Source organism: Taudactylus pleione, unplaced genomic scaffold, assembly GCF_031769625.1.
Source record: "Taudactylus pleione unplaced genomic scaffold, aTauple2 ptg001562l, whole genome shotgun sequence".
NCBI lineage: Eukaryota > Metazoa > Chordata > Amphibia > Anura > Myobatrachidae > Taudactylus > Taudactylus pleione.
The window spans coordinates 129,202-147,995 of record NW_028285959.1 but is presented as its reverse complement, the minus strand read 5'-3'; the positions used below and the strand labels follow the sequence as shown (position 1 = coordinate 147,995).

The window sequence follows — 18,794 nt, the reverse complement described above, 5'->3', positions numbered from 1 at the left end:
AGTGTGTATATATATCTTTGTTTCTACATTCGTTTGTGAGGACTGACCATCCTCCTTTTCATACAGCTGCTCTAAACAGGGTCAAGCCAACATCCCATGGTGGCAAAACTTTGGTATTTACCAATACCTCTTGTAAATGTTCGTCACCAAACTGTTCTTGGATGGTTGGGAGAAGTTGCTCTTGGAGGATGTTTTGGTACCATTCTTTATTCATGGCTGTGTTCTTAGGCAAAATTGTGAGTGAGCCCACTCCCTTGGCTGAGAAGCAACCCCACACATCAATGGTCTCAAGATGCTTTACTGTTGGCATGACACAGGACTGATAGTAGCGCTCACCTTTCCTTCTCCAGAGAAGAGTTTGTCCAGATGCCCCAAACAATCTGAAAGGGGATTCATCAGAGAAAATAATTTTACCCCAGTCCTCAGCAGTAAAATCCCTGTACCTTTTGCAGATTAGTCTGTCCCTGATGTTTTTCCTGAAGAGAAGTGGCTTCTTTGCTGCCCTTCTTGACAGCAGGCCATCCTCCAAAAGTCTTCGCCTAACTATGTGTTAAGCAATCACGCCTGCCTGCAGCCATTCCTGAGCATGCTCTGCACTGGTGGTGCCCGATTCCGCAGCTGAATCAACTTTAGATGTTTCTGGCCTTTGCTAGATGTTCTTAGGCACCCTGAAGCCTTCTTCACAACTATTGAATCGCTCTCCTTGAAGTTCTTAATGATCCAATAAATGGTTAATTTAGGTGCAGTCTTACTAGCAGCAATATCCTTGCCTGTGAAGCCCTTTTTGTACAAAGCAATGATGACTGCACATTTCCTTGTAGGTAACCATGGTTAACAGGAAGAAAAATGATTTCAATCTCCGCCCTCCTTTTAAAGCTTCCAGTCTTTTATTCTAATTTAATCAGCATGACAGAGTGATCTCAAGCCTTATCCTTGTCAACACTGTCACCTGTGTTAACGAGAGAATGAATGACATGTCAGCTGATCCTTTTGTGGCAGGGCTGAAATGCAGTGGAAATGTTTTTGGGATTAAGTTAATTGTCATGGCAAAAGAAGTTTGCAATGAATTGCAATTCAACTGATCACTCTTCATGACATTCTGGAGTATATGCAAATTGCCATCATAAAAACTGAGGCAGCAGACTTTGTGAAAACCAATACTTGTGTCATTCTCAAAACTTTTGGCCATGGCTGTACAGTAGGATGCCGCTACCCATGGAATAAAATGGATTTGTTACAACAGATATTTGTTATATCCTATTTTGGGATGATTGGATAAATGAATACACAAGCGCTACTTAGCTACTGGAATCCCCAGCCTGTGTCATCAACATTCCCATCTGTACTATTGACGTCATTCTATACATAGTTGTAGCAGTTTATAGTGGGATTTTCTAGACTTAGAACTCTACCAAAAACCGAATCAACTACATAGAGTCAGTGATTAGGTCGAGACGTGGCCCAGTGCAGTTATCTAGTCCAGAATCACCAAACCTCAGTTCCAACAACGCAGTGTGTTCCTCCAATCTACTCTCAAGAGATTACACCTTTCTATTGCATTTTACTTTATAAAGTCTATCACTGCTTTTTATGTTTCTTTACCAATGTTCAATTAATTATATGGAATCATAGCATGAACTACAATTGTATACATACCCTAAAGGCATTTGCACATACTACCTTATAGATTCACATCAACTTCAGATATCATGTGTAAGCAACCTCATTCTGTGAAGCGCAGTTTTCGTTATACCTTTTGTACAAAACACATTCACTTTTAGCCATTAACAAAATGGCTATAAAACATGTGTAAAAGGTATGTGATGCATGCATAGCGGAAACAGAGGGCCTGATTCAGAGATTTATGCAATGCCGATATATTTACGCAGATCGAATGATTGTTTGCCATTGCATGCAAGCTGCAGTGTGCAGCAATTGTTTTGCGATCGCACAGAGGATTCCTCGCAAAGTGAGTTATAGGTAGTGAGTGTTTGAGGGTGGGGTGGTTAGGCAAGTGCAGGCGTGTCTGATCGTTTAAACACCATGATATGGGCGTGCATAAAATTAGATATTGCAATTTCATACGCTACGCAGCATGAGAGCACTGTCAGGAGAGCTGCAGTGCTTGCGGCAGGCCAGACTTGACTTACATGACTGGTCAATGTTATTTACGCTGTTGCAAGTCATCAGACAGATATGAGAAGGCAGCAGTGGGCCTCCCTATGCTCGGGTAAGTTTGGAAACATTAGCATATTTTTGCAGCTGCAATTGCATTCGTGCATATCTCTAAATCAGGCCCAGAGTACATAAGTGCAGGTCAGCAAACATAACCTATCTTGCAATAGTTGCAGCTTTTTAAAGGGGTAATTCATCTCCCTCCAGAAACTTTTTGATTAGTCTCCATCCCTCTCCTAATTGTCCCAAATGTGTCTGTGTGGATGCTTCTTTGCATCACTGCATCTGGACTGCCCCCCTATAAAGCATTGTTTAGAGCCTTATTTAAAAGTTTTGCTGTTGAATGCTTGGTTCATTTTGTATCCCTCTCCACTGAGTGGGCTGTCTTTGGTATAGTCTCTCCTTTGCTCTCCTTTTCTTCCCCTACTCTAGTCCTTAAGCTCCTCACATTTTGCCTAGGCTGCTCCCACAGTATGTTTAACCTTTATTTGTGTTGTAATACTTTTGTATTAACTTAATGACATAATTTAAAACTTGTACTCAATGTTATTGTTTTAATGGATGTGTGTGTGATAATTTCCCTATATGCTCCCTCTTTTTCTTCTGTATCCCTGGTGAATTTGTTAATAAAAAACAAACAATGTAATCCAAAAAACAATTCAGATTTTTCCCACCTCCACATTTCAGAAATTATTCAACACACTGTCCGTATTTACAAACTTTATTTAGAAACAAAAACAAGGAAGGAAGAAAAGCGGCCAAAGTTCAAGTTAAATAGTATCAAGAAAGTATAATTCCAAAAGCTATATAAATATTTACATCTGTACAGTAAACATGTTCCTGAAATAAACAGAAATACAACTTTTTGAAAGAAGCACATGTAAACACTATCAATATTGAAAAAAACAAATTTACTTTGAAAGGGTAGACAGCCGGGAACGTAATACTTGAGATGAAATGAAAACAAAAAAGCAAAAAATACAAATAATAAAAAAAAAATAAAAAAAAAAGCTTCCTTTGGTTACCTGGCTACTGCTCCTAAGGAAGACCTGTATTAGTTATATCCAAATCAAACAACTAAAGTTGTCAGCACAGCACAGCATAAGCATCATTGAATTTAAAATAACGTAGACACTATAATGGACCATTGTAAGCAGCGTTTATTGCTCACAAATGTGGCCAATGGGTTTGAGAATTCATGTGGTGTCTCTTGTGCAGGTTAAATCCTTACAACTGAAAAGCTAGATACCCTTTATAATCACTTCTAAACTGCCCCTCACCCCGACTACAGGAATCAAAATTAATTTAATGAATGAAAAAAAAAAAGATCTAACTAGGTAATAAAAGGGCCCTGAGGCAACTGACTGAAAGGATGTAATGACCCCCGAACCACTACATCACAAGGAATACAATCTTCAGTAGGTTTCAAGACATATTAATTTAAAATACATTTCATGTAAGTATACCCCTTTTATCATTCGACATAAGACATTCAGTGCACTGAACACATTTATGATTTACTGCACAAGGAGATTTTCATATATTGATTTCACTGCTCTCTTCAGTTGCCATAGACCCACAGGAACCTTTGACATAACAGTAGTCACTCTGCTGTGGCTGCAAAATAATGAACATTTCATGTTAGTACCAAATTATGTGAGGCCAAGTACAGAAACTGCTGACATTAGTGAGGACTGTTTGTGTGTAAAGCTAGGACCTCCTTGCTGCCAGATCCAAGGGCCACTACTCTCTTCTCATCCACCTCGCCCCCTCTGCTGCTTTTGACACTGGACAACCTTCTCCTGCAAATCCTTTACTCCCTCTGTCTTCATGATACTTACCTCTCTGACCGCTCTCTCTGTCTCTTCTCCAGACTCCACCTACACGGTCTCCACTCAAGGTTCTTGGACCAGAATGCCCCGGGTCCTCCATATATACCCCGCTCCTAGCCATAGGAATTCAGTTTGTTTCTTTGGTGTGGCAGGATTCAGACGCACCTTTTATACAGGGGACTGCTTAGGCAGTTTTAGGCTTTCATTTTATGATTTATTATACTATGTTTACTTGAGTTGGCAGTACTAAGCGTTTGTATTAAGACGCACGGGCTGCGACTCCATCAACCTCGGCCGGGCCCCAACATCAGTAATTGTGCTGGTGACTTCAGCGAGTCGTGGCTGAACTTATCTAGGAGCAATGCTGCGACCTGGACTGCACCAGATGCTCGGATATTTCAGGTAAGGAGATTACTCGCTTGCTGGGAATCACAGCAGCGGTTTCTGGTGAGTCTCTAAACTAGAAGCAAGGACTGCCACGCGCAAGTACCAGGGATTGTCCGCGTCCTTACTACACCAGCCGGGGCCTTCTGCATCTGCTGCCAATCCTCGGCATCAGATGATATCTGCTGCCACGTGGCCAGCGTACCCGGTTGTTTAATGCAGCTTAGGGGAGGTAGGCGCTCCCCCGGCAGCTCCTCCCCCGTCCCAGACGCAGTCCTGATGAATAGGTTTTGTGCGTCTGGGTTGCTCAGCCAACCCTCCACGTGTAGGAGACGCTCACGGTCCACGAAGTGCACCTGGTAGCTGTTGGTCTCAGGAGGGTCTGGGTCAGTCTCCCTTTATACCTCTCCCTTGGTTAAGGTATACGGTGCTCTATATCCTATTACTTTGCGTTGCTGTAGTTGATTTTAAGCACATTGTAATTATATTACATATGCATTGTATGTGACTGTTTGCTAGCTGCTGACTAATTTTTTTTCAGTCAATTATAACTGTCACTGTTACTTCTTTCTGAGTGCTTCACATTCATTAAGATTTGCGAAGGCTGTCACATTACTTTAAAGTAAAGGAAACAATTGCAAACATGTCAAAAGATAAAGGGAACCAGGAGTGAGAGCCACCTGTGTTGGTTTCATGTATATCATGTACGGCATATGTGTCCTCACAGGACATAAAGGAGGGTTTCTGTGCTGTCTGTTATAAAGAGCCACCTCCCCAGTCTGGTTTTCCGGTTGTTGGACAAGAGCCATCTTGGATTGCTTCTTTGTCACAGGTTATGATGCAGGTGGTCGATCGTTTTGCTACTCCAACGATGCCTCCTTGGATGGGGTGTCCACATAGGTTTTCACCTCATGGCCATTCCTCTAAAGGATTGCTGATAGTCATTCTAGTCATTCTGGTAAGGCGCCAGATAATGTTGATAATAGACTGGTAGTGACTAAAGTACCTAAACGTAAGTTGTCTTTATATCCGTCTGTTCAACATATGGAATCAGACGTATAATCAAAGGAGTCTGATGATGCACAGGATTCCTCTCCAGGATCTACTTCTGGAGATGAGGATCATCCATCTACTGTGGATGTTACTTCTTTGGTGAGGGCGGTTAGATCAGTCCTAGATATTCAGGATGATGAACCAACTCATAGTAAGAAGCCTCTAATGTTTAATCACCACCGAAAGGTGGTCAAAACGGTATATCCAGAGTCTGAACAGCTCACTGACCTTATTGAGGAGGTAAGGGGAAACCCTGATAAGCGATTTTATATTAAGAGAATAATATCATTGTACCCATTCACACCTACAGTAGCGTTCCCGCTAGGCTGTTTTAGCGGGGCGCGGCGCCCTGCCCTCCTTCTAGAGGGCAAAAAGCGCCCTGCCCACACAGCCTGCGGGAGCCGTTCTCACCCGCGGGACGCAGTGTCCCGCGGGTGGAGAAACATGCGGTGACCCTGTCACTGCCGGAGAATAGACGCCGGGCGCATGCGCTCGGCATCTATTCTCCCTGTCTGCAGGGCTTGGGGGCTGCCCGGCATGTCCGTAAGTGGCGGGCACGCCCCCAAGAGTGACGAAAAGGGGACGTGTCTTATAGACACGCCCCCTTTCCGATGACCACGCCCCCTTCTCGGTCGCGCGCCGAAGGCGTGCGCACGGGAATGCCCTCTCTAGCTCCGGCGCCCTGCCTCCCGCCGGAGCTAGAGGGAACACTACCTACAGTATGTGCTAAGTGGGAGATACCTCCTACTGTGTATGCTCATGTAACGCATCTAATCAGAAAGGCTACATTGCCTAATCCATCGGCTTCTTCTCCAAAAGATTCTGCAGATAAAAAGATTGAATTTGGTCTTCAGGCGATTTTTTAATCATCTGGAGCAGTTACCCGTCCAGCTATAGCTGGAGCCTGGGTAGCTAAAGCAGTTGAAGAATGGATTTGGGCATTGGAAAATTCCCTATCAAATGCTACCAGAGAAAAGATGTATATTTCCCATATACAGGAAGAGTCTTCCCATCTGGGAGGAGCTGCAGTGGATGCTGGAAATTTAGCTTCTAAGGCATCAGCAGCATCCATAGTTGCACGTAGAGCCCTGTGGTTAAGGTCTTGGAAAGCTGATACAGCATAAAAGAGGGCGCTGGAAGTCTTACCTTTTCATGGAAAGGTACTTTTTGGAGCAGAGCAGAGCATAAGCTCTACTCTGGCGGCTTCAAAGTCAGCAGGTCTGCCATCTAAGTCATTTAGTAGAACTAAGCAGGTTTCTTTTCATCCTAAATGGAAACCAAGAGAGACTACCTCCAAGCCGAATAGTTTTCTTAAGTCTAAGCAACAAACTAAGGGGTCTGGCCAGACAATAAGCCCTCGGCCTGATGGAGCGGGCCTCCTCCTGGGGGATCCCAGGGTGGGGGGCAGACTTCTTCAGTTTGCGTATTGTTGGGATCAAAACTACAGATGCCTGGGTCCGAGAAGTGGTCTTTCAGGGATATGCCCTCACTTTCAGGAGATGCCCCCACCAGAGGTTTTTTGCCACAAAGCCTCCATCGGATGTGGGCAGGGCCTTGGCTTTTCAGGAAGCAATTCACTCCCTGCTGCAGGGAAGGGTGATAACTCCAGTCCCATTTTCTCAACAGGGAAGGGGTCATTATTCAAATCTATTTCTGGTCCAGAAACCAAATGGAGCATATAACACCATATATTGATTCTAAAAACCCTCAACAGGTTTATCCATGTTCCCAAATTCCACATGGAAACTCTCCAGTCAGTCAATTAGGTTTGCTGTCCTTCAGCAACATTACCAATTTCAGACTCTACCCTTTGGCCTTTCTACGGCTCCCCGGGTATTTACAAAAATAGTGGCAGTCATGACTGCCTGCCTATCTCAAGCGTCAGGGAGTCAGAATACTGCCATATCTGGACGACCTGCTGATATTGGCATAGACGTCAGAGGTGTTGCAACGGAATCAGTATGTAATGTTGGCGGCTGTCCAGCTGCCGGATCAAACAGACAGCAGCAGCCCGATGCAGTCGGGATTCCGACTGCATCAGGCAAGTACTCTAACCCTCCCCCCCTACCCTAATCCTCCCTAAGTGGTGTCTAACCCTAACCTTCCCCCCGCCCCGCACCCTAAACCTAACCCTCCTGGGAGGTGCCTAACTAACCCCCCCTCTAGTGGTGCCTAACCCTCCTAGGGGGGCTACCTAACCCCCAGTCCCCCTGGGGGGCCCTAAAGCTAACTCTTCCACCCCGCGGCTACACGCTAAGACACCCAGCTTACCTTCGCTCGGTAAACCGGGTGTCGGGATTTGGTAGTGGGGCTAGTGATAGGAGTCGGAATTTCAAAGCCTATCTTTAGTCCCAAGTCGGGATGTGGGTGTCAGAATATCGGCGGGTGGGATAGCACCGCAGGTATGCTGACCGCATCCCTGTTATAACACCATCTTCAGCTGACCATAGTCTGCCTACAAAAGGTACGACTGGATCATCAATTGGAAGAAATCATCACTTTCTCCAACACAGCAGATGATTCAACTGAGCGTTGCTAGATTGTCAGGCACAAAGGGTGTTATTGCCAGAGGACAAGCTTGCGGCATTATCAATGCGGATACACAAGCTGGTACGTATGCAAAGAGTATACATTGTCAGCAATGCAGATGCTGGGATCAATGGTTTAGACCTTCGACATTGTGGGCTGTACCCCATTCCATTCCAGGCCTGTGCAAAGGTTGATTCTCTCCAGATGATACTGTGCATTCCACTCAATACGGTCCCTGATAATCTCTCACTTCAAAAGGTTTGCCATTCCCTCTTGTGGTGGCTAGAAAAAGGAGCATCTAAACAAAGGGTGCCCGTTCTGGATTCCAAATTGGGAGCTCCTCACCGCGGACGCCAGTCTTCGCGGATGAGGGGCAGTGACAGTTCATCACACTTTTCAGGGGAGATGGACAGATCAAGAAAGTCATCTGCCAATAAACATTCTGGAACTGCAAGCAGTATACAAAGCACTTGTCAGGGCACAGGATCTGCTTCAGGGCAGGCCTGTCCAGATCCAGTCCGACAACGCGACAATTGAGGTAATCATCAAGGAGGCACAAAAAATCATGCGACCATGAAAGAAGTGACAAAGGTTCTTACTTGGGAAGAAAACGTCATCTTCCGGCCATCTCGGCAATATTAATTCCAGGCATACTCAATTGGGAAGCAGACTTCCCAAGTCGCCGGGACATACACGCCAGAGTGGTCTCTCCATCCGGGAGTGTGTCAGCGCCTGGTAAACAAATTGAGTCTACCAGAGATAGATCTCATGGCGTCAAGCCACAACTACAAGGTCCCCAGAGCCCCATCAACAGCCGTCGTGGATGCACTGGCAGTAAGATGGGACTTCAGGTTGGTGTATCTTTTCTCCAATTTCCCTGCTTCCAAGAGCTCTCAGGAAATTCAAGCAGGAAGGCGGAACAGTAATACTGGTGGTTCTAGCTTGGCCCAGGAGTCATTAGTTCACCGACATACAGAATCTGTCAGTAGACAGGAGATCCTTCCACAGAGGAAGAGTATACAGACTAACGCAGGGTCCCTGCCAACATCCAGACATGCCCAGTCTAGCTTTGACGGTGTGGCTCTTGAAACTTCCATCCTAAAAACAAAGGATTTTCGAGTTTGGTTATTCAGACGATGCTTAGGGCAAGGAAGCATGCTTCTGCCGGCATCTATTACAGAGTTTGGCATTCCTTTGGTCAATGGAATATGATCCTAAGGAATTCAGAGTTCCCAGTATTCTGGCTTTTCTGCAGGCAGGATTAGACATTGTTCTCTGCCTGGCTACTTTAAGAGTGCAGGTTTCTGCACTATCAGTCTGGTTCCAGAAGATTGCTTTATTACCAGATGTTAAAATATTTTTCCAAACAGTTCTGCGGGTACAGCCTTCTTTTGTGCCACCGATAGCACAGTGGGATTTGTCTTTGGTTCTTAAGGTGTTACAAGCGTCCCCATTTTAACCTTTAGACTCTAGATTTGAAGTGGATGACAGCAAAGACAATTTTTCTTCTTGCCAACTCATCTGTTCGCAGAGTCTTTGATTTGACAGCGCTCACTGGTCGCTCCCCATTTTTTATTTTTCACCAGGATAAAGTTGTTCTTCGTACAAGGGAGGGTTACCTTCCTAAGGTAGTGTCCCGTTTTCATGTGAATGAAGAAATTATTGTTCCAGCTTTTTAGGCTCCAGACCTTTCTGTAGGTGAAGCCGCCCTGGATGTAATTCGTGCATTCTTATGTGGAGTGCACAAATTCTGTTTGTGAAAACCATATAATATTAAAAGAGAATCTGATTTTCAAACGAGGATGGCCAGCTAGTAAACAGACTCTGGCGAGATGGATATGCATGACTATCTCTCAGGTCTATAGACAGGCTGATCTTCCTGACCCAAGCATGGTGACAACGCATTCTACTCTGTCTGTATGGCCATCGTGGGCATTCAGTTGTGGTGCTTCTGCTGAACAATTATGCAAGGCTGCCACGTGGTCTTCTGTCCACATTCTTTTACGGTTCTATGCCCGATACTTTTGCCTTTCAGGATGCTTCCTTTGGGCGACAAATTCGCCATTCTGCTCAGGAGCGTCCCCCACTCTATGGGAACTGCTTTAGGACATCCCCATGGTATCCCTGTGGATCCCTATGGACACCGAAGAAGAAATATAGAGTTATGGTAGACTTACCTAGATAACTCCTTTTCTTCGAGGTCCATAGGGTCCACAGGTCACCCACCCCGACGCACCTGGCTTCATTGGGTGTTTTTCTTTCAGTCACAGATTCCCTCATCTTGTGTGTGTTTCTGGTGTACGATTGCTCTTCCTTCTCCTGCTATTAGGCTTGCTAACTAAACTGAAGTCCTATGGCTAGAGGCGGGGTATATATGGAGGTGGACCCGAGGCATTCTGGGAGCCGAAGTTCCTAACTGTTTGGTGCCTGGTCTTCCAACCATAACATCCCCATGGTATCCCTGTGGACCCTATGAACATCGAGAAAAGGATTTATCCAGGCAAGTCTACCATAACGCTATATTTACTGATGGCACACAGATCTACCTCTCCTCCTCAGACCTCTCCCCCTCACTCATATCTCCAACTGTCTGCTATTTCTTCCTGGATGTCCCAACACTTTCTTAAATTTAAAATGTCTAAGACTGAGCTGATCATGTTCCACCCTCCCGAATAACCTCACTTCCCATAATTTCATTATCTATTGACAGTATAACAATCTCCTCTATCCCCCCCAAGTGCGGTGTCTTGGGTTATTCTCGACTCCTCCCCTCTCCTTAAAGCCACACATTCAGCACCTATCGCAGTCCTGTTTCCATCTTAGAAATATCTCCAGGATCAGACCCCCCCTCTCACCCTGGATACAACAAAGACCCTCATCCACTCGCTGGTCATCTCCAGAATGGACTACTGTGACACACTCTCTGGTCTCCCCGACTCCCACCTGTCTCCACTCCAGTCCTCAATGCTGCTGTCCAGCTCATCTTCCTTTCCAAATGTAGGAGAGGAGAGGCAGATGTAGTACAAGCCCTACAGTGGCTCCCCTTCAGAACCAAATTCAAGCTTCTTGCACTCACTTACAAGCTCTCACCCAATCCTCTATTTATATCTCTAACCTTAGCTTCCTTCAAACTTCTGTTCGCTTTGCTCCACAAATGAATGCAGTCTCTCCTGCCAACCAATCACTTCATCCCACTCCAAGATTTTGCCCATGCTGCTCCCTACCTCTGGAACACTCTCCGTCCCCCCATAAGACTCTCCACAAAAACTTCAAAACGGGCTCTCAAGACCCACTTCATCAAAGCCATTCAGTTCTCATCATGACCCACTGCTCCATGCACCTTACTCCCTGTCTCCCACATCCGTGTCACTCCTGTAGGTCTCTCCCTCCCCATTAGAATGTAAGCTCTCACGAGCAGGGCCCTCTTCCCTCGTGTGTCTTTGTCCTTCCCTTACTTATACTATAATCTATCTACTCCCTACAACAGCACCTAACCCTTGGTTTCAGTGGCCCATCTGTTTATTGGAGTGTCCGCTGCTGCAGAAATGTTTATAAACCACATTCTTGTGGTTTGTACTGCAAGTCACTGTTTTCTATGCACTTTGTAAGGCACTGCAGAACCTTTTTGACACCATTTAAATAATAATGGTATTACCCAGTATGCATGCCAGGAATAGTGTAACAGTTTACCAATTGCTTGCAAACACATTTAGTTGTACTTACTCAATATTTCCAATACGGCTAAGTACTGTATATGCCAAAGGGGCTGTTGGGTAAGATTCTGAAAGATGTACTATCAACTCAAACTTTGCAAAAGCTGCTAAACTGGAAAACAGTAGCTTCACTCTAGAAAGAATATGAAAACAGAATTAGAAGTATACAAAAGCACCACAATGGTAAATAGGTTTTCCACTTTTTTTACCCTGGGAGAAGGCACAAAATTGGGATATGGATATGAGGTGATAAATAAAGAGAACATGGGCAAAATGTAATAGGGTCAGACACTGTAATATGTAAGAGTAGAGAGCTATACACGCACATTTTTACAACTCACCCTATGTAATAGGGTGCGAGAACATGCAAACTCATTTTCTCACACCCCCGCAACGGCAAAACACGCATCCAGATGTTTTGCCATTGTGAGGATACAAGTTGGTCAATGTAATAGAGTGCAAGTGTTTAACTTGCACACTATTACTGTCTGAAAACTTGAGGGAAAAAAAAAAAAAGACAGACCTGCTTTAGACTAGCAAGTCTAGTCTAAGCAGGTCAGAGTTACACAGAAACATGCACAGATCTGCGAGATCCGTGTGTGTATGTAATAAAATAATAACATATATATATATATATATATATATATATATATATATATATATATATATATATATATATATATATATATATAGTTAAGAAAAAAAAATGGCAGGCACCTCATCTCCATTGAGCCTGTCCTGGTTCTTAAAATACAGGCGAAAATGCGTAGGGTTTCCCTCAGCCAAAGCAAATGGTACCCTGGCTATGGCATTACACCACCACTAGAAAGAGTCCGGTGCTGGTTGCTGAGAATACTGCTTTGGCTGGGGGAATCTAGTTCCCAGGCTATTACATTTGGCGAGTTGTTTGACCTTCTCACACATTTAAAGGTCTGAGTTTATCCTGCAGGAAAACCGTGGACCCCTTTACATTTACCCACATGTCTCTTAATCAAAAAGTTAAAAAACCAAACAAACAGCAAGACAGTCCAGATATGGCTAAAAAGCACAAAAGAAAACAAGAAAGCACATGCATTGTATTTAGGAAAATAAACAGGAGAGCATATATCCAATAAATTATTTTAATCTAAAAAAAATGGGAAAACCCCCTTAAGGAATCTGGGTTTAAACGCAGATTGCTCATTTGGACACTGATGAGAAGCATCATGCGCATGTAAACACTACTACTGGCCTAGTCTTCAAACTCCTCTCTCCCAGCAGGGAAGAATGGAGACATTTATGGTAGCCGCTCCTCCAGTGCACAGTAGTGCCTAATCATTGTCTACCCAGCAATAGTTCACTCTCTGGAGACAGTCCGATAGAGAGCGGGGTGCCTGCTCAGCCTGAATGACAGCTAGGAAATGCTGAAGACTTATAGGGGAAAATAAATAAATAGGAAACTAATCAAAAAGTAAAGTTATGTTGTGCACTGTGCCAAAATGCCCTATCCCTTGGATTCTCAGCCAGCTAGGGGATATAGATGGAGATCACTTATGTCAGATTCATTGGGTCTCAATCATCATTCCTTAAAGTACATTAAAAGATTAAATTTAATAACAGACTTATTATTTACTTTGGTAACACATAACTTATATGTCCTGCTTACATTGCACCCGATACGGTCTACAGTCCCCCATACAATAGTATGTGGACCATCATTCCTCAAACTTTGAAAACTTTCAGAGGTTGACTGCGGGAACCTAAGCCATTTGTGAACTCTGTTCACGTACACACTCTAACACTGCCGGGTCAAAATTGGGAGTGTAAAACGCTAGAAATTAGTGGCAGAATCAGTAGTGTAAGGAAGAGTGGGAACAGCTGCTATTAAATTGCTCAGGTATATTAGTACCAAGTGCCTACTTCAGCCTACTTGAATTAACATTACTAATGGGAGGGGGGGGGAGCAGATGAGGCATATTGAGCTCTTTATAACCAATGGTTTTAGTTTCCCTCATAGGAAATAACTGTGAAAGAACATTACCAAAGGTTTGTTACAAAAAATACTATTTACATTAACTGTCCTGTTATATGCTCAGCCTGTAATTTAACTTATGTAGGAATCCAAAAATGAGAACCCTCACAATATAAACATTTCAGAAATATTACTCACTGATTGTTCTGCACTTGTGTCTGCACTAGGTTATATTTTGCGCCCCATTTAGTTAGATATTCAACCTCTTCTCCAAGTAATTTACATCTGCTTACCACCAGGGACACATCAAAAAGTAACTGCAGAACAGAAAGAGCAAGTTCCATTACAATTTGCAAGCAATGATCCAATGCATTTGCTTGCTGACCTACATCAAACTGAACTAAAAAAAACAAATAAATAACTTTACCTGAGGCAGATTGTTTTGTGTTTTATAGGTCTCGTGAAGGCTTCCCTTTTTTTCGATAAACTGCATTATTAATCTATGTACTAGAAGACTTGAAGGGGGTGCAAGTTCTTCTGCAAAACCATAATAAAACCAAGTTAAATCAAGCTACCATATATTATAGACAATAATGTATCGATGAATCTCTAAAACAAATTATAGTTTCTCTTATGTATGACTTTTAAAAATGACAAAAGCTTCTAGTTATTCAGATACTGTATTGTGCTAGAAAATGGCTTTGAAACCAGAAGATACAAAGTTGCTCAGGGATTATTTTTCGGTCATGTAGTTCTCTGAATGATTTGCAAAATTGCAATGTCAAGTTGCACAGTACTTTTAAGAAGCACTTGCCATTGACCTGAAAGAAAAAATGATGCTCTCCATGTTAGGACACTGCTGAGTAAACTGCAATTTAAATCTGAGAGGACTAAAAATGTTAAATTCAAGAAAGGTCATCCTCACCGTCAAGCTGAGATTCCACTATTACTGTTGAAACTCTTCTGCAAGCTTGATTATTAAATGGTTCACTGTCTAAAGGCAAAAAAGTAACATCAAATGTAATGAATGTAAATAAAAACAAAAGACAGCAGCACATGTTGGTCAATTTTAATGCTCTACACCACATTTTTTCCAAACTCCGTCCTCAAGGCGCCTTAACAGTCCAGGTTTTAAGGATATCCATGAATGACCACAAGTGACTTAATTAGTTCCTCAGTCAATTTGATATAACCACTTGTGTTCAACCATGGATATCTCATAAGCTGCACATCCACTAGGGAAAAAGTAAGATTACGAAAACTTAATCCTACAGTCGTTCCCCATCCCCTGCAGTGCCTACACTGAACGATTAGTCGTTCAGTGTAGGCACCTTCCCTCATCCCAGAACATGGCCAATCTGTCGTTATCGGCAGATTGACCAGCATGTTCAGGCGGTGATTGATGTCGGAAACGACCAGCGGGAGCGCGCATCGCTGGTCATTTCTGACAGTGCACAATTTGCACACGATTGCCAAATTAAGATGTGGAATCGTGCAATCGCTCATTGACATCACCTAGTGGATGTGAACCTTAAAACCTGAACTGTTGGGTGCCTTGAGGACAGTGTTTGGGAACCTCTGGTCTATACAAAGATATCACAGTGCTCAGAGCGATTGTTCTGAATAACCTGATTTTTTTTTGTTTTGGGATAAGAGAAGTTTTTCAACTGGTTTACATGAATAAAATACTCCTACTGTTTTAGCTTAAAGGAACAGTGACAATGACAAGGCAGACTTTAACCAAAGCTAAAATAAAGGAAAAATATAAAATTCCATGCAAGTTCAGTAACCAAGATGCTGTGATACACCGCCTTAACGAAACCAATTTAAAATACAAAGTGCACACACACACTTGCCTTATATAGATTTATGAAATATGAGAATTTATTTACGATGCAGAAGGGTTACCAAGTTATGAAACATTATTTGGAAATGTTAATATTCTGGGGGAAGTGAAAGCACTTACTGGTATAATCTCCAAACAATATCTTAAGTTCCAGAGACTCATACAGAAAAACAAAAGTTGCCTCCTCATCTGTCCACTTAATTAGCTCCCATTCTGTGAAACTGAAATAAAACCAGACAGGAATGAAGTAGTCACTTTAGACAAATAATACCAACACATCACCCATGTGATAATTACTACAATAATCAGTTCATTAAGCATGAAAGTGGACACTTAAGCAGTATTTGAAATTATATTTCTTAAAGCTACTTAATATAATGTTTTGCTCACTCTTCTCAGGATTGTTTTTAATGTCATGCAGCTTAACAGTAATTAGAATTTTTTTCCTGCACATTTACAGAGGGCAATGGGATATATAGTCAGGTGCATAAATATTGGAACATTGATAGAATTTTCATATTGTGGCCTCTATTCACCACCACAATGGCTTTGAAATGAAACAAACAAGATGTGCTTTAACTGCAGACTTTCAGATTTAATTTGAGGGTTATTGAGGGTAATTACATCCAAATCAGGTGAACTGTGTAGGAATTACAACGGTTTCTATATGTGCCTCCCACTTTTTAAGGGGCCAAAACTAATGGGACAAACTAAACAATCCTAAATCTAACTTTCACTTTTTAATACTTTGTTGCAAATCCTTTGCAGGCAATTACAGCCTGAAGTCTGGAACGCATAGACATCACCAGACGCTGGGTTTCATCCCTGGTGATGCTCTGCCAGGCCTCTACTACAAATGTCTTCAGTTCCTGCTTGTTCTTGGGGCATTTTCCCTTCAGTTTTGTCTTCATCAAGTGAAATGCATGCTCAATCGGATTCAGGTCAGGGGATTGACTTGGCCATTGCATAACATTCTACTTTTTAGCTTTAAAAAACTCTGGTTGCTTTTGCAGTATGCTTCGGGTAATTGTCCATCTGCACTGTGAAGCGCCGTCCAATGAGTTCTGAAGCATTTGACTGAATAGGAGCATATAATATTGCCCGAAACACTTCAGAATTAATTCTGCTGCTTTTGTCAGCAGTCACATAATCAATAAATACAAGGGAACCAGTTCCATTGGCAGCCATACATGCCCACGCCATGACACTACCACCACCATGCTTCACTGATGAGGTGGTATGTTTTGGATCATGAGCAGTTCCTTTCCTTCTCCATACTCTTCTCTTCCCATCACTCTGGTAGACCGACACATATACACCTACCTCCTGGAGAGTTCTTGATTTGGCCAATTGTTGTGAAGGGGTTTTCTTCACCAGGGAAATAATTCTTCTGTCATCCACCACAGTTGTTTTCCATGGTCTTCCGGGTCTTTTGGTGTTGCTGAGCTATCCGGTGTTCTTTCTTTTTAAGAATGTTCCAAACAGTTGATTTGGCCACACCTAATGTTTTTCCTCTCTCTCTGATGGGTTTGTTTTGATTTTTCAGCCTAATGATGGCTTGCTTCACTGATAGTGACAGCTCTTTGGATCTCATATTGAGAGTCGACAGCAACTGATTCCAAATGCAAATGTCACACCTAGAATCAACTCCAGACCTTTTACCTGCTTAATTGATAATGAAATAATGAGGGAATAGCTCACACCTGTCCATGATATAGCTTTTGAGTTGATAGTCCCATTACTTTTGGCCTCTTAAAAAGTGGGAGGCACATATAGAAACCGTTGTAATTCCTACACCGTTCACCTGATTTGGATGTAATTACCCTCAAATGAAATATGAAAGTCTGCAGTTAAAGCACATCTTGTTTGTTTAATTTCAAAGCCATTGTGGTGGTGAATAGAGGCCAAAATATGAAAATTCTGTCAATGTCCCAATATTTATGCACCTGACTGTATATGTATATTGTTTATACATTGTGTGCACCCATTATATATATATATATATATATATATATATATATAGTTCTACTTACCTCTGCACAGATCCCGTAGTCCTGCATCTGCCAGCGGCCCAAAGCTGAAGAGAAGCAAAAATCACAAGAAAAATGGCGGGGTGGCCATTTTTCTGGTGATTTGCACGTTCACATTAGAGGTGTCCCCTGGAATAAGGTACGTGTACCATTATTCCGGAGACCAACGCATGCGCAGTAGACTCTGGCAGATTAGTAGATTCTAGCTTGATGCCAGAGAGGAGGGGGCACAGTGGATAGAAAGAACCCCCAATTGCCCTCTATGCTGTGTCTTTCTTTCCACCACGCACATGGGGACACGGCTGTCCAATCTGAGTGAGAAACTGTGCAGCAATGGTCAATGTACTACCAGGCTGATATCAAGGAGCTTTTCTGGCAAATTTGTATTTTCTATATTTATATATTACATGTTAATAGATTTGTGACTAAACAAATGAGATAACAGAAAACTGTTGGAGTCATTACCACTCAAAGATCACTTATTCTTCTATGAATTAACAGATTCCTTTGACCAAGAAGAATCCCCCTTCAAGTATTATCCTTCAGTTATAGAACATACTCTGCAGGGTTATGAAGAGAACATTTTTCTGGCACGTCACTATCTACACCAGTGAAACCTACAATCTAATTTATACTTTAGAGTTGCACAAACATACTCATCCCAAAGCTATTGTCAGTAAGTCACATGACAAATAATGTACTGTGCATGGTGCAGTATACTCCACAATAATGCAGAAATACAGCATCACTATCAGAACTGCAGATATTACCCCTCAACTTCAGCTAGGTCTCCATTTCATTCCTCGGCTGCCACCTTAGTGACACCTCCTGGCACCCTAGCTTGCAATGCAATCAGCCTAATCGTAAATCGGGCACTGAATTTATGAATATTTAACTTGAAAACCACCAAGAGCTTCGGCTTTAATAAAATGTTACCCATGCTGAAAATGTATGCTCAGATGATAAACATAAGGAGAAAATGGAACACTTATTAATTCTACTTTACTCTATAATTAAATATATTGAAGAATAAAAAACAGTAACCATGATTCATGATTTCTAAGGCATTGTTTTTTACTCTTACCTGGGTTCCTCTAAATGTTGGTCAAGATCCCGTTTTTCTGCTTGCAGGCTGCCAAGCTGTGCCAAGACGTGCTCCTTCCTTTCTTTTAGCTGCAAGATTTCTCTACAGAAAATGAAGCAGCTTGTTACTTCTATCTGCTTTGTTGCCACTTGTGGAAGTTAAGGTAGTTATTACAATTACATTCCCTTGTTATACAT

General features: G+C 42.6%; 1 protein-coding gene across 1 annotated transcript in view; it reads right to left on the bottom strand.

Moving 5' to 3' along the window:
* Positions 1-2,937: 2,937 nt before the first annotated feature.
* LOC148442374 (outer kinetochore KNL1 complex subunit KNL1-like) overlaps positions 2,938-18,794 on the bottom strand; it is a 138,433-nt gene continuing 122,576 nt past the window's right edge. The window contains exons 24-30 of the mRNA XM_088464012.1: positions 18,598-18,699; positions 15,604-15,704; positions 14,563-14,631; positions 14,065-14,174; positions 13,836-13,954; positions 11,697-11,819; positions 2,938-3,792 (exon numbers count right to left, since the gene is read on the bottom strand). Coding sequence (XP_088320138.1) covers positions 3,693-3,792; positions 11,697-11,819; positions 13,836-13,954; positions 14,065-14,174; positions 14,563-14,631; positions 15,604-15,704; positions 18,598-18,699 — 724 coding nt within the window. The 3' untranslated portion in view covers positions 2,938-3,692. The remainder of the gene's footprint in view (positions 3,793-11,696; positions 11,820-13,835; positions 13,955-14,064; positions 14,175-14,562; positions 14,632-15,603; positions 15,705-18,597; positions 18,700-18,794) is intronic.